This window comes from Macrotis lagotis, chromosome X (assembly GCF_037893015.1).
Source record: "Macrotis lagotis isolate mMagLag1 chromosome X, bilby.v1.9.chrom.fasta, whole genome shotgun sequence".
In the NCBI taxonomy this organism is placed as follows: Eukaryota; Metazoa; Chordata; class Mammalia; order Peramelemorphia; family Peramelidae; genus Macrotis; species Macrotis lagotis.
Window position 1 is genome coordinate 669,368,010 of NC_133666.1, and position 25,293 is coordinate 669,393,302.

Below are 25,293 nucleotides of genomic sequence, written 5' to 3' on the forward strand. Positions count from 1 at the left end.
GGAATTTATGTATCAATGGAATAGAAGGTTAGTCCTAGTTGGTTATCACATTTGCTAGAGTAATGATTCCAAAATTCTGTCCATAGAACTTCTTGAACCCTTATTCCTTCTTGCTACTATAATGCTTTTTGGGGGGACCAGTCAACAAAAGGACCAGTATATCAAGTGTAACCTCCTTCATTCAGTTCCACTCTGGCTTATTTCAAGGGTTTTAGTCTTTTACACTTAATGAGACACACAGTGTCATCTTTTGTTTTATCTATGCTTGTAGCAGTGATGAGAGTAGCACAGTAACCCTGCTCAATACGTCCAAGTTGTGATTCTTGAATTTATAACAGTAAAATATCATTTGATAAAACAGTTCCTGATTTAGCCCATGTTCTCTAGTAACCTCAGACAGACACTGTTGTAATTCAGTCTTTAATTTAAACCAATTCACAAGCTATATTTATGGTTCTGAATAAATATGACCCTCTTGCAGTCCACATTTTGAAAAATTACTTAGTTAGAACTTGCTGTGAGGTAAAGGTTATAATGAATTTCCAATACAGCTACAGATGCTTCCATTCTGACCCATGGAAGAGGGAACAGAATCAGAAAGAATGGATGGTTCAGTGCATACCCACTACCTATAGGATGATGGGGAATTTCAGCCATTTTAATGTTGGACTCACTATACATGAATTAATCAGAGATTCGAACTTACCTTTTAAGGATTATCAGAGAAGGTTATTTATTCCAGGGGCACTTCATCTTTTTTTGTGTGTTATAGATTACATTGTTAATCTGGTGAAGCCTAAAGATCCTTTTACAGGATAATATTTTCTGGTATGCATTTATTTAATAAGATATATTTTTAAAAGAATCTAATTATGTTGAAATATAATAATAAATACTAAAAAAAAAGTTCAGGGGGCCCTGGAGTCAGGAGTACCTGAGTTCAAATCTGCCCTCAGACACTTAATAAATAATTACCTAGCTGTGTGGCCTTGGGCAAGCTACTTAACCCCCTTGCCTTGCAAAAAAAAAAACCTAAAAAAAAAGTTCAAAGACCTGAGGTTAAGAACTTCTTGTGTAGCTAGCTATATGTATTATGGGTATCATCATCATTATTTCGAGACTGGATTTTCCTATCTTGCCCAGACTGAAATTAGAGGCCAAAGTTTTACTTTAAGTCCAAAACTGTCTTGATTTAAAAAAAAAATCAAACTCTTTTCTAGATATTACAGGTTTAGGATTCTGAAGCAAGTCTGACCCTGGGTCACATATGAAGAATAGCCTCTTTTTATCTCATTTGGGGAAATGAAGGGCTTTATAAATAAGCTGAGAACATAATCATTAATGTGCTTTTCCCTTGACTCTGGTGGTTGCTAAAGATATACTTGTATGTTTTCTCTCCCTACAGGTTTGACTCAAAGACTGACTTCAGCAAAGGAGCACTTACATTTATATCAATGGTTGGGAAAAGATAGTGACCAGAAGCAAAGGGGAAAAACATCAGTGTAATAAGAAAGATGAGCATGCTAAAACCAAGTGGGCTTAAGGCCCCTTCTAAGATCACGAAGCCTGGATCTGCTGCCTTGAAGACACCTGCTGCTGGTATATTTTATTTACATTTTCATTCGGGACAGTCAAAGCACAGTATGATTTGAAGATACTAGTATTGTTTTTCTTTAAGACTTTGATTTATATTTTCTAGTTTAAGATATTTGTTTTAATTCATTGACTTTTAGTGCTGGCTGTCTCCTTCATAATTTCAGATTTTACTCTTAAAAGTTTACATTTGTTAGTCAGTTTAATTGAATTTAGTACAGTGTAATAATTGCTAACATTTATATGGTGCTTGTCATATGCCAGGAACTGTGCTAAGCACTTTAAATATATTATCTCATTTTGTCCTCACAGCAACCTTGGGAGGTAGGTACTATTATTATTATTATCATCATCGTTCCATTTACAGATGAGGAAATTGTGGCAAACAGATTAAATTTTTTGCCCATTGTCAAATAGCTAGTATCTTAAGGTTAGATTTGAATTTGGGTCTTCCTGACTCCAAGCACTGTATCTGTCACCTAACTCCTTCATGGGTCTTTTCCTTATGTAGATGACTCCTAAATCTGTGTCTTAACATTAATCTATTTCTCTTTTGTCTTTTGGATAGCTCCACTTAGATGCCATATAGATTGCATTTTTTTCTCTTAAACCTACCTCTAAATTCTCCATTTCTTTTGAGGGGACCCCATCTTTCTTGCCAGCCACATCTATAAGTTGAAAGTCGTAGTGTTTAAGACTCTCCATCATCTGCCTTTCCAACCTTCTCTCCCATGGCTCTATTTCATGGATGATGTTCTAGCCAAACTATAGTGTGCAGTACTCCATTTTCCACTTCTTACCTTTACAAAGCCTCATGCCTAGCATGTAATCCTTCCTCGTTTACATCTTTCAGAATTCTTGGCTCTCTTCAAGATTCAGCTGGAGTACTGTCTCCTTCATGGAGCTTTCCCTAGTCTCTACTCAATTTCCCCCATTCAATTTGTTAAATTCTCTGTCCCCATTTAATTTTCCTTGTACTATAATTATTTGTGTAGAGCTTGTATACCTCCATAAAATATAAGATCCTTGAGGGTAGGAACTATTTGTTTTTTTTTTTTTGTTTTGTTTTTGTATCACTAGCACCTAGCATAAGACCTAGTTGAGAGTAAATGTTTCATGAATATTTTAACTGAATTGAAGGTATCAGCAGTCTTTAAAAAAAAACCATAACCCACAATAGTTTTGTTTTGTTAAAAAAAATGCTTTTTTATTTCTTTGATTTTTCACCCTTAAAACTTTAATCAGTTTTTAAATAGAATAATCCCAGGCACCACTTTATAAAAGATGAGCTTTTGTCACATATTTTAGAAGAGATTCTACAGAATCAGTGGTCTTTTCTAACATCAGCATTTTATGGTTACACTGAAAGGTACATATATGTCATTGCATATCTTTCCCAGGAAGCTATGTGGAAGAGTAATAAGATAAGTGTTACTTTTAATTCTCATGCTCTATTCTTTCATAGTATGACATCCATCTCTTTATATATGAAAGGGGGCAATTTTGGAGATGTGAGATAATGACTCTGTGGGTCAACTAGTTAGTTCCTGGTCTTGACAAACTCTAGTTGACTAAACTTGAGAAGAAAAATGGAGCCAGAAACACTTTGCAAAAGATTACATAATCTACCTCAAGTTAAAGCCTAAAGTTAGGGCTGTGTTTTAAGATAGAATTATGTATAATTTTAGATAATTATTATTTTACATTTAACTTTTTTCTGTGAGAAACTTGGTATTTTTCTAATCTTTATTGTAAGTAAATAACAGTTCCTCACTGTCATACCTGGTAAAAGACTTCATTAAGTAGAAATTAAAGTGAAGCCTCTTTTTATTAATTTATCTTTCTCCCTACTTTCAAAATAAAAATAAAAAAGTATACATATTAGAAACAGTGGCCTGTTTTGCTTTCTACAATGTACATGTGTGCTTTGGTTCTGGGCTGTATAAACTTGTGTTAGGTTTGGTTTTTACTGATATTCTCTTCTTTTTTTTCTGCTTTAGCTCCAGCTCCAGTAGAAAAGGCAATATCCATTGATAAAATATCAAGTACACCATCCCCTGAGACTCATGAAGAGTTTGTGGATGACTTTCGAGTTGGGGAACGTGTTTGGGTGAATGGCAACAAACCTGGATTCATCCAGTTTCTTGGGGAAACACAGTTTGCACCAGGTCAGTGGGCTGGAATTGTGTTGGATGAACCAATTGGCAAGAATGATGGATCAGTGGCAGGAGTTCGGTATTTCCAGTGTGAACCTTTAAAGGGCATCTTTACAAGGCCTTCAAAGCTGACAAGGAAAGTGCTGGCAGAAGATGAAGCCAATGGCACACAAGCTGCTCCTGCTTCCAGAGCCACATCCCCTCTCTCCACCTCCATGATCAGCGTGGCATCCTCATCTCCAGCTGCACCTTCTCCATCCAGTATACCCCACAAAGTTTCCCAGCCCATAGCCAAGGAGTCTTCTACTACTTCTCAGATCAGCAACCTCACTAAAACTGCCAGTGAATCCATATCCAACCTTTCAGAAGCTGGATCTGTAAAGAAAGGCGAAAGAGAGCTGAAAATTAATGATCGAGTCTTGGTAAGTTTAAAACGTGCTGATGGAGTCCTTTTCATACACAATGAATGCTGCTCTGTGACATTAGAGTTCTTAGAGGAATGCTTTTGTTCTTGAACTTAGAGTTATAACTACATTTTGTGGTTGTTCAGTTAGAATAATTTTATAAGAAAGCAAATTAGAACTTGTAGCCTGAGTAATAGATGCACATATTTCCAGTGATTAATTTTGAGTTTTAATTTAGCCAGGAGAAAAGTATAAAATCTTTACTAAATATTAATGTAATTTACTGTTTAGCAAATAGTAAACCAGCTTGGATGAATCAAACTTGGAAGAAGTTAAAAGTAACTTACTAGTGGTTGCTTTTTCAGTCTGTTATTGTCATATTAAAAGACAGGGCTTGGTAACAATATTAAAGGTGCTGGTCTCCTTAAAAGTTTAGAATAATCCTCATTTCAATTAGAATTGTTTTTTCTGGTTATTGTTACATCCAGCCTTTCAGACTTAATCCTATTAGAATAAAAATTGCATGGTGTGCCAGTTTTGCTTAACAGCAGAGAACATATGGTATAAAGGTTACTAGAGTTCTAAAATCACTACATTTGAATTTGTTTTTTTTTTTTCAAATGTATTTATCTGTCCAAATTAGAATGCCACTTTGATGGATTCATAGCTTCATATAATAAGACAGTTAAGTGCTTTTTTTTGATACTTAAATTCTGTACAAAAGCATTCAACTTGTCAAACATCTTATTATGTATTTATGTTAGATATGATATGTATATATATTATACACATATTTTTCTATGAATATTTTGATGTGGGCCTAAAATATTCTTTTAGAAGTCATCCAGTATGGGCTACTGAAGTCTGAAGAATTGAAGTGACTTGTACGAGATTCCAAAGAGAGTGCTAGAGCTAGGATTAGAGCCTAAGTTTCTAGATTTGCAGTCCACTGCTTTTTCTGTCACACTATGAGGCTGCCTCTTAATATATAATTTATTTTTCCAGATCCATGCAACAATAGTTTTCAGCAATCATTTTTTGGCAAGGTTTTGAATTTTCACATTTTTCTCCCTTCCTCCATATATATGTGTGTGTGTGTGTGTGTGTGTGTGTATATATATATATATATATATATATATATATATAAAACAGTGCTAAACTTAGATCCATATTAATTATGTTGTAAAAGAAGAATCAAATCAAAACAGGAAAAAAAAAGAGAACTTTTAAAAATTGAAACTAGTAAGCTTTGGCCTATGTTTAAATTCCACAGTTCCCTCTCTGGATATGGATGGTGTTTACCTTCACAAGTCTTTTAGAATTGTCTTTGATTAATGTTCTGCTGAGATGAACAAGTCCATCATAGTTGAACCTCACTCAGTGTTGCTCTTAGTGTGTACAAAGTTCTTCTGGTTTTGCTGTATGTAGCCTATAATCCTGTAGCATACTCTCTTCTTTTTCTTTCTTTCTTTTTCTTTTTCTTTTTTTTTTGTTTTTGTTTTTGTGAGGCAGTGGGGTCAAGTGATTTGCCCAAGGTCACACAGCTAGGTAATTATGTGTCAGAGTCACATTTGAACTCATGTCCTCCTGACTCCAGGGCTGGTGCTTTTTAATAGACTTCTCAGTTTATTCCTGGATGTCCTATTTCAGAAAGGGAATAGCAACAGTTAAATTGTATCTTGCAATCAGAGAAGATTTAGTAGAAGCCTTCATCTCTTAGACTTTTTCTCTAAATGAATTTTCTTCCCATCCCTAGCAAATTTTCTAAAAAGAACATAATTCATATCTAATTTTTGGCAATTCATATCTAATTTTTGGCAGTGGACCTGAGTTAAATCCTACTTCTTAAATTTGCTACCTGGGAACCTATGTAAGCCTCTTAACCTCATAGAACCTCAGTTTCCTTATTTTTAAAGTAGAGATACCAGTTAACTATAGTTGCAGTAGTACCTACTTCAAAGTGTTCTTGTGAGGCTGTAATGATTTTGCAGATGCAAAGTGCTTTACAAACTTGAAAACTCGATATCCGTGTTACTGTTATTACTACTACTATAATAATCAAAGGGATAGTTTAATTATACTGGCTTGTTAGGGTTGATTTTTAGTGTTTTTACTTGGTGTTTCTAAGGAAGATTATGGAAATGCCTTGCTATTTTTAATAGATATCTATTAATTGAAAAGTCTAGCATCAGCATCAGCAACATTCTAATCAAGAAATTTTATGTTTTTGATCTAAAATGTACTGAAGGCTTTGTAGTGCTGAGGGCCATTGTAGCTTGTCTGTCCCAAGGAAAATCAGCAGACAGCTAGGTGGTGCAGTGGATAGAGCACCAACCCTGGAATCAGAAAGACCTGAGTTTAGGTCCAGCCTCAGACACTTAATAATTGCCCAGCTGTGTGACCTTGGGCAAGCCACTTAACCCCATTGCCTTAAATAAATAAAAAAAATTTTAAAAAGAGTTTCTTGAACTGAATGGAGTCATCAGTCAACAAATATTTATTAAGTGCCTGCTAAGTACCAGACAGTCTGCTAGGTATTGGGGAAACAAAGGAAAAAAAGAAAACATTTCCTCTCAAAAAACTCAATTTTTATGCCCTTTTAATTTTTTAAGTATTAAATTTTATTTTTAATTTATAAATTAAAACAAGCATAATATGGTACAATAAAAAAAGATAATTTTGCACATGACACTGAAAATCTACTATGCACAACTTGTCATTCCTTTCAAATATATAGCAAAATTATCACATAAGTTTTTTCTTCCTTCCCCCAACCCTCCCTCCCCCATAGATGGCTACTATCTGATACAAATGATATACACATGATATATAACTATATATATGTGTCTATGTATCTGTATATATAATACTCTATATATATATATATATATACATACACACACACACACACACACACACACACATATATATATATAAATTATTTGATGCTTCTATTTATTAGTTTTTTCTGGATGTAGATAGTGTCTTTCTTCATATTAACATATTCACATGTATCAAATCAAGTTGACAAGACATTTATTAAAGTTACTGTGTGTGCAGCTAGGTGGTGTAATAGAGCACTGATCCTGGAGTCAGGAGGACTGCATGCAAATCTACCTCAGACACTTGATATTAGCTAGCTGACATGTCACTTAACTCCATTGTCTCACAACACGCCCTTCCAAAAAAAAAAAAAGTTACTGGGTGCTAGATACTTCAGCTCTGGCAATAACAGTGCAAGCTGAAAAATGGTCCCAGGAGCTTTTTATTTTCTTTTTATTTATTTATTTGTTTGTTTTTCATATTACTACTATAATCTTGTAAAAGTAAACATAATCCCCTCTCCTCCCACAAAGAGAGAGAAACCTTAAGAAAAATAAAGGGAGAGTAAAAAAAGTGTGCTTCAGTCTGTATTCAGATACCATCATTTCTCTCTTTTGGATGGATTTCATTCTTTATCATAAATCCATCAAAGAAGTTGCTTCAATATTTTTTCCCACATGTGCTGTTGTTAGCTGTATTTCCCTTATTCCTAATTCCTCCCTACTTCCATTTATTCTATTCTTTCCCTCCTTTCACCCTGTCCCTCCTCACAAGAGTTTTGTATCTGATTACCCTCCCCCACGATCGATCTTCCCTCAAAGCCTACTCCACCCCCCTTCCCCTTTTTTCCATCCCCTTCTTCTTTTTTTTCCTCTAGGGCAAGATCTCTACACCTTGTTGAGTGTATGCTGTTTCTTTTCTGAGCCACTTTCAATGAAAATGAAAGCTCACTCATTCCCCCTCACCATCCCCTCTTCCACTCCATTGCAAAAGCTTTTTCTTTCCTCTTTTATGTGAAATATCTCAGCCCATTCTACCACTCCTTACCCTTTCTTCCAGTTCATTCTTTTCACATCCATTAACTCCATCTTTATAAGATATTATACCTTCATATTCAGTTCCCTCCTGGGTCTTCTCTATATATGCTCCTTCTAACTGCTCTATTAAATGAGAAAGTTCATATGAGATACCAGTATCATCTTCCCATACAGGAATAGAAGCAGTTTGACATCATTAAATCCCTCATCATTTGTTCTTCCCATTCACCCTCACCCTCTCTATGCTTCACCTGAGTCCTGTACTTGAAGATCAAACTTTCTGATCAGCTCTGGTCTTCCAACAGAAAAGTTTGAAAATCCCCTATTTCATTGAATATCCATATTTTCCCTGAAATAGGACATTCAGTTTTGCCGGGTAGTTGTTTCTCTGTTGTAATCCAAACTCTTTTGCCTTCTGGAATATCATATTCCAAGCCCAAAGAGCCCTTAATGTAGATGCTGCTAAATCCTGTGTAATCCTGACTATAGCTCCACAATATTTGAATTATTTCTTTCTGGCTGCTTGTAATATTTTCTTCTTGACCTGGGAGTTCTGAAATTTGGCTATAATATTCCTGGGAGTTTTCATTTTGGGATCTCTTTTATGAGGTGATTGGTGGATTCACTCGATTTCTCTTTTACCCTCTGCTTCTAGAATATTGGGGCAATTTTCCTGGAGCATTTCTTGAAAAATGAAGTCTAGGCTTTTTTCCTGGTCATGACTTTTAGGTTGCTCAATAAATTTTCAATTATTTCTCCTGAATCTGTTTTCTAGAACAGCTGTTTTTCCATTGAGCTAATTCGCATTTTCTTTTAGTTTTTTGTTCTTTTGGATTTGTTTGATTGTTTCTTGATTTCTCACAAAGTTATTAGCTTCCCTTAGCTCCGCTCTTATTTTCTTCAGAGAGCTTTTTTATCTCTTTTTCCATTTGGCCAGTTCTGCTTTTTAAGACATTCTTCTCCTCATTGACCTTTTAAACTGTTTCTTCCATCTGACCTGAACTGGTTTTTAAGATGTTATTTCCTTCAGTATTTTTGGTACTGACTTGGTTTTCACTCTTATTTCTCTTCCCAATTTTTCCTCTATCTCCCTTACTTGATTTTCAAAATCTTTTTTGAACTCCTCCATAGCCTGAGACCAATTCTTATTTTTTCTTGGAGACTTTGGATACAGAATCTTTGACTTTGTCATCTTTTGAGTGGGTATTTTAATCTTGCATGGGACCAAAGTAATTGTCTTTAATCAGATTCTTTTTCTTCTGTTGTTTACTCATTTCCCCAGTCTATGACTTTATTTTAATGTACTTTCTCAAGCTTTTGAGGGGTTTTGGGACACCACCCCAGGTACCTCAGTTCCTTCAAGGTCTTTTGAGAGGCTCTGACTGCTCTCCTGCCTATGCTTTGGTCTGTGGATGACCACAAGCACACCCCTGTGCTCTGGAGCTGTGAGGAGGACCCCTGCTCCTCTGGCAATAGAGGGCCCCAGATTGTGACCTGAATCTGAGTGTGGGCAAAACAGTAGAATCCTGCCCCAGGGATAGCAGAGAGACCTCTGCAGTCTCTCCCAACCCTCTTTCTGTCTGTGGGCTGAGTGTTCTGGAAGCTGCAGCTGGGTGACTCTGTAGGCCTTCTTCAGGCTCCTGGGCCAGGGCTGCACTGAGGCCTGTGCTGGCCTGGCTCTGTGCTCATTCTGGTGAGGCAGTTTTCCCAATGACCTTCCAAGTTGTCCTTGGCAGTCCCTGGGCTAAGAGGTCTTTCTAGAATTTGATTAGAGTCATAATTTACAGGCACATGGAATGGTCTGAGGGAGAGCTTCTGGGATTTTCTGCCTTTACTCCTCCATCTTGGTTCTGACCTCCCAGGAACATACTTTCTAATGAGGGAAGAAGGAAACTGAGAAGAGTTCTGGAGGACCTAACCTGTACAATAAAAGATCAGTAATATAGCTATAATGGAAGGGACTGGAATCTGACCTGGGTATCATCCTTATAAGGGAACTTTTGGGAGGAGCCAGCCAGATAGAGGAAGTTCCAAGGTCAGAGGATAGCTGAAGTACGAAAAACTGGGAGGAGAGTGAACTTAATTGCAGGTGAAGAAGTTTCTGAGGCATGGTATATAAAGTTCATATAGATAGTCATGAGTGAAACCTGGATGGAAAAGTACTTTTCTATCTTTTATATGTCAATTCAGTTGACATCTCTTGTCCTGACCTCGAAGATTATATTTCAAAGACATAAGGGAGATTTTCTTTTTCTTTTTTTTAACTTAAAGATTTTATTTATTTTGAGTTTTACAGTTTTTCCCCTAATCTTACTTCCTTCCCCCCACCCCCACCAGAAGGCAATTTACCAGTCTTTACATTGTTTCCATGGTATACATTGATCCAAATTGAATGTGATGAGAGAGAAATCATATCCTTAAGGAAGAAACTTAAAGTATAAGAGATAGCAAGATTATATAATAAGATATCAGTTTTTTTTCCCCTAAATTAAGGATAATAGTCCTTGGTCTTTGTTCAAACTCCATGTTTCTTTATCTGGATACAGATGGTATTCTCCATTGCAGACAGTTCAAAATTGTCCCTGATTGTTGCACTGATGGAATGAGGAAGTCCATCAAGGTTTGTTTATCATCACCCCCATGTTGCTGTTAGGGTGTACAGTGTTTTTCTGGTTCTGCTCATCTCACTCAGCATCAGTTCATGCAAATCCCTCCAGGTTTCCCTGAATTCCCCTCCCTCCTGGTTTCTAATAGAACAATAGTGTTCCATGACATACATAGGCATCCCTGAATTCCCCTCCCTCCTGGTTTCTAATAGAACAATAGTGTTCCATGACATACATAGACCACGGTTTACTAAGCCATTCCCCAATTGAAGGACATTTACTTGATTTCCAATTCTTTGCCACCACAAACAGGGCTGCTATGAATATTTTTGTACAAGTGATGTTTTTACCCTTTTTCATCATCTCTTTGGGGTATAGACCCAGTAGTGGTATTGCTGGATCAAAGGGTATGCACATTTTTGTTGCTCTTTGGGTGTAATTCCAAATTTCTCTCCAGAAAGGTTGGATGAGTTCATAGCTCCACCAACAATGTTAATAGTGTCCCAGATTTCCCACAACCTTTCCAACAATGATCATTATCCTTTCTGGTCATATTGTCCAATCTGAGAGGTGTGAGGTGGTACCTCAGAGAAACTTTAATTTGCATTTCTCTAATAAGTAATGATTTAGAGCAATTTTTCATATGACTATGGATTGTTTTGATCTCCTCATCTGTAAATTGTCTTTGCATATCCTTTGACCATTTGTCAATTGGGGAATGGCTTATAAGGGAGATTTTCAAAAGCATTTCCTCATTCTAAGTTTTTTTTTTAAGATATATCTTCTTTCCTTTGTTTTATAAACTGTCGATTTTATAACCATTTGGTTCATGTCAGAATTTAGTTGTGTTACATATCTTTTCCATATAACAAACCATGCTCTATATGTGTTAGAACTGAATGGATTATTCTGTTACTTCTTTGTTATTCTTACTAGAACCACCTTGGGGCAGCTAAGTGGCTTGTAGTCAAGAGGCGGGGGGGGGGGGGGGGGGGGGGGGGGCCTCAAATCCAGCCTCAGACACTTGACTCCTACTAGCTGTGTGACCTTGGGCAAGTCATTTAATCCCTGATTGTCCCTCATCCAGGGCCATCTCCAGTCATCTTGATTCATACTTGGCCATTGGATGCAGATGGTTTGAAAATGAAGGATAAAACATTAGAACCTTCTTAGTTCATAGCCACAAAGTCTCCTAATAGTCTTCCTTGTCCTAATTTTTCTCTGGTTATTGCTGCAGTGAGAGAAGTAAGTATTCAAGGAAGCACAGCTTTAATATTACTACTATGCTAAAAAGCCAAAAAGCCTTAATGAATGACATATTGAGTTTCACACATATTATATGCAAAACACTGTTTTAGGGAGGTCATGGGGATACAAATTGGAAAAATTGTGTAGTTCTGGCATCCAGAGATATGTATGTAGACTACTAAAGGTAGATTGTAAACTTTTTTGGGACTCAATTTTGCATTGTGGAAATAGGCCTTCAGCATGGAAGCTTGGATTCTAATTCTATATTTGACATACCAGGTGGGTGACCAAGAACAGATCCTTTGCACTGTTAATTTCTTCATCTGTAAAATGATGTACCTTTTATCTCATAGGGCTATTGTGAGGGAATTACTTTATAAATCCTAAAAGCTATGTGTACATGGAAGACTATAATATATGACTGGTAATTATAATAGAAAGTGGAGCATGGAATATGAAGGGAGAGGAGAGGAGAGGTCCAGATGCAAGATAAATTTGAGGCTAGAAAGGATGTAGTCAGATGGAGGTATTTAACTAAGACTTCATATAGGAGGTTGCATTTGAGCTGACAATGGAGGTAGAATTTTGGTAAGAGGAGATTAGGAAAGAGTGCTTTCCAGAGGAATAGCCAAATTGAGTTCTGAAAAATTAATGACTTATTATTTATCAAATAATGTCTGGACTCACCCAGCAGTCTTGCATTTAAGACCTTGCATGGCTAGCAGTAAACATACTTTTTTAGTTTTATCTTCTGTTATTCATCTCACACCCAGTTTAACAAATCTGAACTATTCCCAGTTCTTTGTATCTGTCTATGTACTTTTGCTCATACTGCATTTTTATCTCATTTAAGTTTGTTCTTCCCTCCCACATTTCTATATGGTAAACTTTGTGGTGTTGTGGATTAGGAGTTAGCTTCTGATCAGGAAGACCTACCTGGTTTCAATTCCTACTTCTGACAGAGGTTATGTAGTCAAGAGCTTATAATGCATCCCCCCCCCATGTATATTCCTTCTAGCTGTATTAGTGGTACAATTTTTAAGAATTACAATCTTTCCATGTAGTGATATAGTTCAGCTCCACTGAATGCTTTCTTTTCCCTTTTTCCCTTTTTAGGCTTCTCTTGGGTCTTGATATTGGGGATCAAATTTTTTGTTTAATTCTGTTCTTCTTTTGAAAACTTTATTGAATGAGCATTTTTTCCCTTGATGTACATAGTTTTGCCACGAAGATGATTCTTGGTTGTAGTCCTAATTCTTTTCCTTTATGGAATTAGATGTCTTTCTTGCAAGTAACCAGTCGTGTTTTCTTATCTAGTCTTTTACTCTCTTTGGATTGTTTAATCCATTCACATTTAAAGTTAGGAGAATAAAGTTTGTTTCTCTATACATTTTTTGAATTGGGTTTTTTTTTTGTCTTTTAAATTAGTGTTTGTTCCTTTGATTAGTTTTTCTTAAATTTTGTTCAGTCGTATCCAACTCTTTGTGACCCCTGTGGACCAAAATGTCCATGGTGTTTTCTTGGCCAAAGATAGTGAAGTGTTTTGCCATTTTTTTTCTCCAACGCCCAGGCAGCTAGGTAGTGTAGTAGATAGAGCATTGGTCTTGGAGTCAGGAGAACAGGAGTTCAAATCTAGCCTCAGACACTTGACACTTCCTAGCTGTGTGACCTTGGATGAGTCATTCGACCCTGATAGCTTCTAATTCAGGACCATCTCCAATCATCCTGATTCCTATCTGGCCACTGGACCCAGATGGCTCTGGAGGAGAAAGTTAGGCTAATAACTTAGCACAGAATCCCCTCCCTCAAATCCAATTCATGTGCTTGTCATGACATCATCTCCCCTGATGTCACTGTCTTCTTCAAAAATGAAGGACAGAGGGGCGGCTAGGTGGTGTAGTGGATAAAGCACCGGCCTTGGAGTCAGGAGTACCTGGGTTCAAATCCGGTCTCAGACACTTAGTAATTACCTAGCTTGTGTGGTCTTGGGCAAGCTACTTAACCCCATTTGCCTTGCAAAAAAAAAAAAACCCTAAGAATGAAGGACAGTGCGATGGAGAAAACCATCTGTGTCCAGAGAAAGAATTGTGGAGTTTGAACAAAGACCAAAGACTATTACTTTTAATTTAGAAAAAAAATTATCTTATTATGTAATTCTGATATCTCTTATTCTTTTTTTTTTATTCCTTAAGGATATGATTTCTCTCTCTTTTTAATTCAATTTAGATCAATGTATACCATGGAAACAATGTGAAGGCTAACAGATTGCCTTCTGTGGTGGTAGGGAGGGAAGGAAGATTAGAGGAAAAATTGTAAAACTCAAAATAAATGAAATTTAAAAAAAAAGAATGAAGGATAGATATCATTATCACCAGTCCAGGATCACACAGCTAGTAAGTAGGTGAAACCCAGTTTGAACTTGGGTCTTCCTGACTTCAGCCCAATCCTCTTAATTTACTTTAAGGTAAAGTTCTCTCTCTAGACCTGTTCCTTCACCTCCCTCACATGTCCTTTTGTCAAATTGTAGCCTATTTAATTTATTGATTTATTTTTCTTTCTTCTATTTATTTATTTTTTTCCCTTCTTTCTCTTCCCTTTTCCTTCTCAGTTCTGTATTTAATTCAAAATGTTCTTCCAATTTCTTTTTTTTCTAAGTAGGATTTATTTAATTTGTTCTCATATTCTCTTATATTTCTGTCTGTTTTCAACTTTTTTCTTTGTTTCATAGTCAATATGATTATTTATTCTACTTTTTCCCCTTTTTCCCCCCTCATAAATTTAAAGCTTATTAAATACCAAGGTAAGAGTTCTCTTTTCCAATCAAATTCTATTTATTGCCTTTTTGTTCTTGCCTCCTCACTCCTTTATTCTGTTGTGCCTCACTTTTAGAAGTATCACTGGATGATTTAGTTAAAGAGGATAGAAACAAACAGTACTACAAAAGAAATGGTTTTTCTTTGTCTCAAGTCATTTAGTTTAATTCTATCATTTGCCTTTCCCATCATTTTTTTTATTTCCCATTTGTCATGTAATCTCTTCATCAGTTTCATATCTTCCTTTACTTTTATTTTATTTTATTTTTAGGTTTTTGCAAGGCAGTGGGGTTACGTGGCTTGCCCAAGGCCACACAGCTAGGTAGTTACTAAGTGTCTGAGGCCGGATTTGAACTTGGGTACTCCTGATTCCAGGGCTGGTGCTCTAATCCACTGCGCCACCTAGCCGCCCCTTCCTGTACTTTTAGATAAGTAAATTTCATTTTTCCTTCTCTTGTGGAAAGATGTCATCCATGAATGCACAATACTATACTATCTTTGAGGAATTTGTCTCCCTCCCTCCCCTCCTATACCAAGGCCCATTATAAAATTCTCATTTTCTACTGCAAATTTTCCCAAGGAATAATTTTTAGTGGACACTTCTCTCCTCATTTAGTCAAGCTCTGTCCCCTTTTTTCTCCTTGAATTAATCCTTTCCATGGTCACCTTATTCATTATCTTACAACTCTTTTTTTTGAGACTAAAGATATTATTTTCTCTTCATTGTTTACCTATGCATGCACTGTTTTCATTCACATGCCACAATTTGTTTCATACAATCTGAACATCTACTTCATTTCCAGTTATTTCCTATCATAATAATTGCCACCACAAATATTTTGTTGTATTAATGGTCTTTTCTTCTTATCATCAGTGGCCTCCATAGAGTATTTGCCTAGCATTGGAATCCCTGGATCAAAAGGTATAGACATATTAGTCCTTTTATTTGCATAATTCCAAAAATTGCTTTTCAGAATGTTTATAATGATTCATCACACCACCAACAATTCAGGTGCTTCTCTTCTGACATGCTCTCTAACATTAACTATTATCATTTTTGGCAATTTGCTGAGAATGAAATGAAAGCTCAGATTGTTTTGATTGTTTTATTTTTTCATTTGTTTTGATTTACATTTTGATTTACATTTATCTTATTATTAGTGATTTGGAACATTTTTCCAAATAATTATTTATAGGGGCAGTTCTGAGAATGGTAGAATCACTAGACTGGAGTTGGGATGCAAGATCTCTGGCCTAAGATTTTTCCACTGGATAATGTGTTAATTCTGCTATTATGGCTTTATAGTCCTATGAAAGGTTATAGATAGAGGAGTAAAGATGAGAATTGAAAACAGGTGTGGATTGGAAAGAACTCTCAGCTCTAGCTATTATTATTCCCACATAATATTTTCCTGTAAATGATTTCTTTCATAGTTAAGTCAATGGGTAGGTGAACTTTTCACCACACAAAAACTGGTACAATTTCAGGGAGAAGTTTAAATATCAAACAAATGAATCACTAGAACAATAAGTGTAGTTTAATGGAGAAAACTTAGAGTTACATTGGCTTGGAGAACATACAGAGGATTTGCTTGTGCTAAGTTATTTAAACTATTTAAAGGGCCCAGATGGGAATTACCTTTTGCATCATTTTAGGTGGCTAAAATGGGGTAGTTCTTTAATATTGACCCTATAATGATGAATTTGTATAACAGGTTACCTCATGGGGAACAGCAAAGGAGGGAGTGAAATTTTAAAAAGAAGTAGATTTGGTGGTCAGGAGTTGGCCCTTTCTCCGCAAATTTCCTCTCTTGGTGACCAGTCTGCTTTGGGTACAGGTAGATATGACTGACACCCTTACTTGGAAAGTGTCAGACCATCATATAAAATCTAAAGAGGTTAATTGTCAAAGTTTAAGTGGGAGATTTGGACAGCTGTAGCATTTGACTGGACAGATAAGATTTTCCATATAAATAAGTGCTTTGAGAATGATCAGAAGAGGCATGGTGCTTGTTAACATGTTAGCTTAACAACAGATGATGCTCTTGATTCTCTCTTTTTCTTTATTCTCTTTAATATTTTTATTTTATGAGGAACTTTGGGTTTAGCATTTGAAATGTGAAGTGGACTAGAAGATGATTGCTGGTCAGCCTTTAGGGGCACTGGTATAATTGACAGGAAATCTGGGGAAGTAAGGTTTAAAAAAAAACTGAGAAGATAATAAGGGACTATATTATGAAGGGCTTTAAAAATGAAATAGAATTTTATATTTGATTGTGGAGGTAATAGATAGTATTGGAGTTTATTGGAAGGGGGAAGGGATGACATAGTCAGACATATTATTTGTGAACTTGGCAAAGAATACATTAGAATGGGGATAGACTTGAGGAAGACCAACCAACAGTTTACTGCAAAAGTCCAAGTATGAAGTGATGAAGTATGAAGTATGAAGTCTAGTATGAAGTGATGAAGGCTTGCACCAAGGTGGTAGCAGTATTAAAGGAGAAATAGAGGCATTTGCAAGAAATATTGCAAAGGAAGAAATGAAAGAATTTAGCAACTGATTTCATTTGGAGGGGTGAGAGAGAGTGAGAAGTTGAGGATGATAGCTATAGCTAGATTGCAAACCTGAGTAAGTAGGAGGTGGTACTCCTAGGCTTGGGTATTATAGAACTGAATGGGAACTGGTGGCCATATACATGAGTCACTGTATCTTGGAAAGGGACGAGTTGGGACAGCTAGGTAACACAGTGGATAGAGCACTGGCCCTGGAGTCAGGGTGACCTGAGTTCAAATTCAGCCTCAGATGCTTAATAATGGCCTAGCTGTGTGATCTTGGGCAAGTCACTTAACCTTAACAATTTCCTTAAATAATAAAGAAAAAAAAAGGGAAGGGAAGAGAGTAACACATATATAAGGAGTTACTTCATAGGTATTAGTAGTCAGGTTATAACTATACCAGAAGACCCTCATTCCTTTTAGGGTACTCTAGTTTCTATTGGAATTTTTGGGGAGAGGATCACTGAGAGGAATATCCTTGCTCAAATGTTTTAGTGGCTAATCAAGAAGAGTATATCGTGGCTATCTATATTATGAATGTGAGTACCTTTATGGATACTTATGTTCACTTCTGGGCCAATTATTGTGGATAGGATGAGTGAAAATCCTTGGAGTATGGCTTAAGGTATCCTGTTTACTTCCTATTAAACAATATCAGGTGGGATGGAACCAAGATAGTTGAGTAGCAGGAAGATGTACAACTGTGCTCTAAGTCATAGCTCCTCTACGCAGATCTAGAAAATATCCCAGACTGAATCCTGATAAGAAGATCCTAGATAAAAAAAAGTGAGTAATTTTTCCAGTCCATGTTGGCAAAGGGAGATAGTCTGCAGGCACTGAGATTGGATCTAGCCAGGAACAGTTGCATGGAGTATACCAGTGAAGGGAGAGACTATTAACTAGGAAAACAAAGGGGTTTCAGATCCACAGAGGGTGACCCAACCATATTCAGGGAACAGGAACAGATGTTAGTTGGCACCTCTTTCATACAGCCACCGATTCTTGTTCACAGATCCAGGTTGGAAGAACGGATCTGTTCTGAGGGTGATATCCCAGGGTTAAGAGGTGGTTCCAATCCCTAAGTCGTGTACTGAACAAGGAACATTTTAAGAAACAGGGATCCAACATATGATTCTGACTCCAGGAATGGAACAGGATCTCACTTCTAACCTTTAGTCCAGACTACAGCACATAATAAGGTAGGAATCCCAGACCAAATGAGAGCCTGCATTTCTGTGATTCTGAGCGAGCAAAGTTTTTGATCCAGCTGGTGGTAGATGAGTCCAGCAGCACTCTCTTGGGATTCCAATCTGGGCAAGCCCCACAGAGGTCTTGCTTGGAGCCAAACCCAAGTCAGGAAGTTTGTGAGTTTAAACAAGGAAGGCAGTGATCAGACTTTATCCTAGATTAGATACTTTGGAAACTCAGAAGGTTCTAAGTCCCCAGGTTGAGCTTTCTCTGATATCCTTGGAATAACACAAGAAAGCATCCGTAAAACTATAGAAGACAATAAACTTTACCTAGATATTCCCTCTAGAAATCCACAGAACCAGGACATCATATAAAGTCCAAAGTTAGAAAGTTGGCTGGAGATATGAACAAAGAAAAAGAATCCCACCATAAAAAGCTATTATGGTAGAAGAGATAATCAGTATACAAAACCAGAAGACATTGACTCCAAAATAGTTTCATGTGAAGCTTCAAAGAAAAATGCAGTCTGGACCTAAGTTCAATTTGAATTCTTGGAAGAAATAACGCACTAGTTTTTTTAAAAAAGTTAATAGGAAAACACGGAAAAGAAATGAGAGCTACGGAAAAGAGAATCAAGAAGTCAGTAACTTACCTCAAAAGGTACAAAACTTGACCCAAGTTACAAAGCCTCTGAAAATTCCAGTGTATCAAATGGAAGATAATGACTCTATGACCCCCAATTATAATTAAGTGAAAAGTCTGGGGGAAAAAAAGAAATTATAAAGCATCTCATAGCAAATAACTGATCTGAAAAACAGATCAAAGAGAAAAATTTAAAAATTGTTGGATTATGTGCAAGTCAGGAACAAAAAAAGAAGAACAAAAGAGCCTTGACATCACATTTCAAAAAATCTAAAAGGAAAACTAATCAGCTATCTTAGAACCAAAGGGAAAAGTAGAGTTAGAATCCATTGGTCACCCACTGAAAGAAACTCTAAGATGAAAACTCCTAGGAATATTAGAGCCAAAATCTAGAGTTTCCAGGTCAAAGAAAAAATAATGCAATTTCAAAAAATGAGTGAATTCAAGTTCCAAAGAAACACAATCAGGATCATACATCATCATAAAGGAACAGAGAGCTTGGAATACCCTATTCCAGAAGGTAAGGGATATAAATATTCAAGCAAGAATAACTAACCCAGCAAAACTGAGTATAATTTCTACAGGGGAAGAACTGGATTTTTATTGAAATAGAGTGTTTCCAAGCATTCCTGATTAAAAAAAAAACTGAGCTGTGTAGAAACTTTGAAGTGTAAACTCAAGAATTAAAGACCAGAAAAGGAACTGAAGCTGTACCCTCCACACATAGATTTAATTTTTCTGTAACTTGATGGTTATAAAAAGGACTTATAAAAAGTTGCTTAAAGATGTTAGTAATACTATTTTGCAACTATTGATCTTGAATAGACCATGAACTCATAGCCTCTTTTGAGTGTCACTTCACTTTTCTTTTGCAGTTCCTAAGGAAGATAAAATTTAAGTCTCTTAATGAGATAGTGAAAGAATGAAAATCCCTGCCTTTAGTGTCTTAGGTTTGTTTGCCATTAATGGATTTTACATTTTATCTCATACAGACCAGTATTAGGAGATTCTTGAAGTAAATTTGTCTTAGAATGAAAAAAATCATCATCTTGAATTATGAGCCCTGATGAAAGTGTCTTGCCACCTTTGTCATGAAGTCATCCTCAAAAATCCAGTCTCTTGTTTCTTTTGAAATGACTTTAATAATAGATAATTTACAAATTATAACAAAGTTGTTTAGTTGTTGCTTTGGCACTTTTATATTGCTATTTCAGAAGTGAAAGCAATGATCCTAGTTATAGTTTCTGTTCTGATTTTTACTAGATATTGGCCATAACATCTAATATTTGGATCTTAAAACTTTTTCTTCATTTTGTTCTCAAATTGGAGGACAGTTCCAGTGGAGTTTGAATAAACTGTACTCAGAACTTGAGTTCACTGAAACTTAAAGGGCAGATCTGTTTTTTTTTGGATTTTTCTTTTTTTAACTCATCATCTGTAATTTCTTACTACTGACAAGCTCTTTAAAAAATTCAGAGAAATTTATTATTGGTCAAGAAAAGAGCTCTTGTAGTTCTTTTTAAATCCACATTTCTGTAACATGATTAACTTTTTATTAATTTTTCTTCTATGTAACACATTGATTGCTAGTACCCTTAGTAACATTGTCTTCAGAATTTATATTTCTTATAGGAGATTTTATAAGTGTAAGTCTTTTTTCCTAAAAAGTATAGATGTTGGATCCAGAAAAGTAGGAGACCCAGATTCTAATCTAGATTTTACTTCTAACTAGCTATAGGGTCTTGTGAAAATTTCTCTACCTTTTCTGACCCTAGGTTCCTCAGCTCTAAAATTAGGATATTAATCTAGTTTATTTTTTTAATTTTTATTTATTTAAGGCAGTGGTGTTCAGTGACTTGCCCAAGGTAATGCGCGATTATTAAGTGTCTGAATCTGGATTTGAACTCAGGTCCTCCTGACTACAGGGCTAGTGAGACCCAGGGGCAGCTAGGTGGAGCAGTGGATAGAGCACCAGCCCTGGAGTCAGGAGGACCTGAGTTCAAATCCAGCCTCAGACTCTTAATAATTACCTAGCTGTGTGGCCTTGGGCAAGCCACTTAACCCCATTGCCTTGAAAAACCAAAAAAAACCTAAAATAAAATAAAAAGTGTCTGAGGCCAGATTTGATCTCAGGTCCTCCTGACTCCAGGGCCGGTGCTCTGTTCACTGTACCACCTAGCTGCCCCTATATTTACTCTTTTTTAAAAAAAAAAATTTCTTTAATTTATTTACACATTACTAAAATATTCTTGTTCAAGAGTAAGCATAATACCCCCTCCTCCACAAAAATATGAGAAATAAAGCAAAAGAAAGAGAAAAAAATGTATTTCATTTTGTTCTGATACCCTCACTTCTGTCTCAGGTGGATCACATTCTTTATCCTAAGTTCATCATAGTAGTTACTTCCATATTTTTCCACAGTTGCTGTTGCTGATTGTAATCCCCTCCATCCACTCCTCCCCACTACCATCTATTATTCTCTCTCTTTTCATTCTGTCCCTCTTCTAAAATGTGCTGTGGGACAGCTGAGTAGTGTAGCAGACAGCCAGCACTGGGGCCAAGAGGCCTCAAACCTATATCCCACCCCAGAGACCCAGCAATGACCTGGTAGCGTGCTTCTGGACAGGCCACCCAATCCCACCACCTTGCAAAAAGTAAAAAAAGAAAAAAGTATCTGACTATCCTCTCCCATGATCTACCCTTTTCTCTTATCACCCACATCCCCCTCCCCCTGTCCCCCTTCTCTCTCTCTCTTTTTTTTTTTAGTTTTTGCAAGGTAATAGGGTTAAGTGACTTGCCCAAGGCCACACAGCTAGGTAATTATTAAGTGTCTGAGGCCGGATTTGAGCTCAGGTACTCCTGACTCCAGGGCTGGTGCTCTATCCACTGCGCCACCTAGCTGCCCGCCTTCTCTCCTTTTTCTTCTAGATGTCTATACCCTACTGAGTGTGTATGCTGTTTCCTCTCTGAGCCATTTCCATTAAGAATGAAAGTTCCCTCATTCTTGCTTGCCTTCCTTCCTTCCTTCCATACCAATGCAAAAGCTACATGAAATTTCTTAGCCTATTCTACCTCTCCTTTCTCTTACTCCCAGTACATCTTTTGCCCATTGACTCCATTTTTACAATATATTATAATCTTCAAATTTAGCTTTCTCCTGTGCCTCATCTATAAAAGCTCCTTCTACTTGCTCTATTAAATGAGAAGATTCATATGAGTATTATCAGTATCATCTTTCCATGCAGGAATACATGCAGTTCATCATCATTAAGTCTCTCGTAATTTACCCTTCTCATCCTCCCTCTCTATGCTTCACCTGAGTCCTGTACTTGGAAATCAAACTTTGTTTTCAGCTCTGGTCATTTCAACAGGAACTTTTGAAATTTCCCTGTTTCATTGAAAGTCCATCTTTTCCCTTGGAAGAGTATATTCAGTTTTGCTGTTTAGTTGATACTCGGTTGCATTCCAAGCTCTTTTACCATCTGGAATATTATATTCCAATCCCTATGAGCCCTTAATGTGGATGCTGCTAAAACCCTGTGTGATCCTGACTGTAGCTCCACGATGTTTGAATTGTGTCTTTCTGGCTGCTTGTAATATTTTCTCTTTGACTTGGGCATTCTGGAACTTGGCTATAATATATATTCCTGGGGGGTTGTTTTTTTTGCATCGCTTTCTGGGGAAGATTGGTGGATTCTCTCAATTTCTGTTTTACCCTCTGCATCTAGAATATCAGGGTAATTTTTCTGTAGAAATTCTTTAAAAATGTGGTCAAGGCTCTTCTCCTGATCATGGCTTTCAGATAACCCAGTAATTTTTAAATTATCATTCCTAGATCTGTTTTCCAGATCAATTGTTTTCTCAATGCGATATTTCACATTTTCTTCTAGTTTTTCATTCTTTTGGTGTTGAATTATTGTGTCTCTATTTCTCTCAAAGTCATCAGCTTCCTTTAGCTCCATTCTACATCTAAAGGATTTGTTTCCCTCTGAGAGCTTTCTTATCTCCTTTTCCATCTGGCCTGTGCTGCTTTTTAAAGCATTCTTCTCCACAATTACTTTTGAACTGTTTTATCCATTTTGACTTATGCTGGTTTTTAACATGTTATTTTCATCAACATTTTTTGGATCTCCTTTTGACTAAGCTGCTGACTTTGTTTTCATGTTTTTCCTGAATCTCTCTCATTTCTCTTTCCAATTTTTCTTCTACCTCCCTTACTTGATTTTCAAAATCTTTGTTTCTTGGAGTCTTTAGATGCAGAAGCTTGAACTTTCTCATCTTCAGATTGAATATCTTGGTCCTCCAAGGGACCAAAGTAATTGTCTGTGGTCAGGTTCTTTTTTTTTTTCCTGTTTACTCATTTCCCTAGCCTGTTCCTGGTTTTGGGGTGCTTCCTGAACTTTTGAGTATTATTGGGACCCCCCGCAAGAACCTCAGTATGTGAGTCTCTGACTGCTCTCCTGGTCTGTTGAATGGCCACAAGCTCACCCCTCTGCCCCAGGGCTGTGAGGGGTGTCCCTACTCTTTGGGGGACCCAGACTGCATCCAGGGTCTGAATAGGGTTAAATCTCCAGAGTCCTGTCCTAGGGAAAGAGGACAGACCTTGGCAGTCTCCCTCCACTCCCTTACCTTCTGTTGGCTGAGCACTCAGGGCATAGCTGCTGGGAGGCTTCTGCCTCCTTGCTTCTGTTTCTTGGGATCTAGGCTGCGCTGAGGGCTGCAGCTGTGCTAAGGAGGGCCATGCTGGCCTGGGCTTCACGCTTGCTCTGGTACAGGTCTCCCTGCTGATCTTCCAAGTTGTGCTTGATGCCCCCTGAGGTGTGGATCAAGAAACTACTTCTGCTGCAAGGAGCTGGTGCTTCCAAGCATCCTGGGGCTGTTCCCAGGAGACTGAAGTTTCCCTGCTCCAGTGCTACTGCCCCTCCAACCTCATGGAACAGAGCCTTCCCACTATTTTCCAGGTTATCTTGGTCTGGAGAATTGCCTCACTGGATCTTTCTGTGGGTTCCGTCTCTCGAAAATTTAGTTAGAGTCGTAATTTTAAGGTTTTTGAAATATTTTGGAGAGCACCTAAGAGAGGCTGTACTCCTGCTGCCCTCTATACTTACTCTTAATACCTTTTGTCCTGATGCCAAAGCAAGATCCTTCTGTCAGGATATCATTGCATATCTGTGGACTAGTGGACCCAGATTACCTTTTGGAAAGGAGGAGTACATTGGAATGGAAATACTTTGGTAAATATGTAGTTTCCAATTTTTTTTTAGATATTTAGGATATATATATATATATATATATATATATATATATATATATATATATGATTAAGTAGGGGGGCATTTGAAAAACTTCAGAACAGAAACAGTCACATGAAGTTTTCAGATGGTTTTTATAATAATTAAATGGATCTTTTACAGAAATGAGGGAGATATTAACTCTTATATGAAACAAGAAATCCAATTTATGAAAAGGAATCTACCTTTTTCTCCAGGAAGCTTATTTTCAGAAAAACTGTGTTGTATTTTGGTTCTTTTTAAATGGTAAATCAGTGGTACAGTCTCTTCCTGGGAAGAGATGAGTATTGATATGGAACTTTAGATTTTTCTATCAAGGTATAGTTTGATGCAAGAAATTATTACTATAGACTCTAAAGAACTTGGAAAAGTGATTTGGCACAACAGAACCTTAGATTTATCCTCAAGTTATTCTTCAAACTGTAGAGGTTGAAGACTATGGCCACTAATGTGGCCAAGTATTTATCTATAGTTTATAATATCATATGGAATGTGGAGAGGAGAAAGACTAAAGTCTAATTTATGTGGCTATATTAAAATGACTAGTGAGCCCATGTTTAACTCAGTACACTAAGCTTAATCTTGACTTTTAGCACTGATTATAGGAAAATGTCAGACCAGCCTTGGAAAATAATTTTTGAGATACTAATTGTTAGGGCAAAAAGGAACTTTTCAGTTAAAACTTCAACTTGAGAGATACCTTGCCCCAAATATCCTTTTCCATCATCCTTAGCACAATAGTTTTTTTTTTTAAGTGGGAAATTTCTTTTCTTTTTTCTAAAAGAAAGATTGAATTTTACAACCCCCCCCATCTTGCTTCCTTCCTCCTACCCCCCCACAGAAGGCAGTCTGTTAGTCTTTACGTTGTTTCTATGATATGCATTGATCTAAAGTTGAATGCTTACTTACCACAATAGTTTTTTTTAAATT

The 25,293-nt window shown here is 36.8% G+C and overlaps 1 protein-coding gene across 6 annotated transcripts in view; it reads left to right on the forward strand.

Annotated features, from left to right (window-relative positions):
- Positions 1-25,293, forward strand: part of CLIP1 (CAP-Gly domain containing linker protein 1) — a 143,458-nt gene that overhangs the window by 23,293 nt on the left and 94,872 nt on the right. For all 6 annotated transcript variants that reach the window (XM_074205525.1, XM_074205524.1, XM_074205520.1 and 3 more), the window contains exons 2-3: positions 1,406-1,599; positions 3,594-4,171. In XM_074205525.1, coding sequence (XP_074061626.1) covers positions 1,515-1,599; positions 3,594-4,171 — 663 coding nt within the window. In that variant the 5' untranslated portion in view covers positions 1,406-1,514. The remainder of the gene's footprint in view (positions 1-1,405; positions 1,600-3,593; positions 4,172-25,293) is intronic.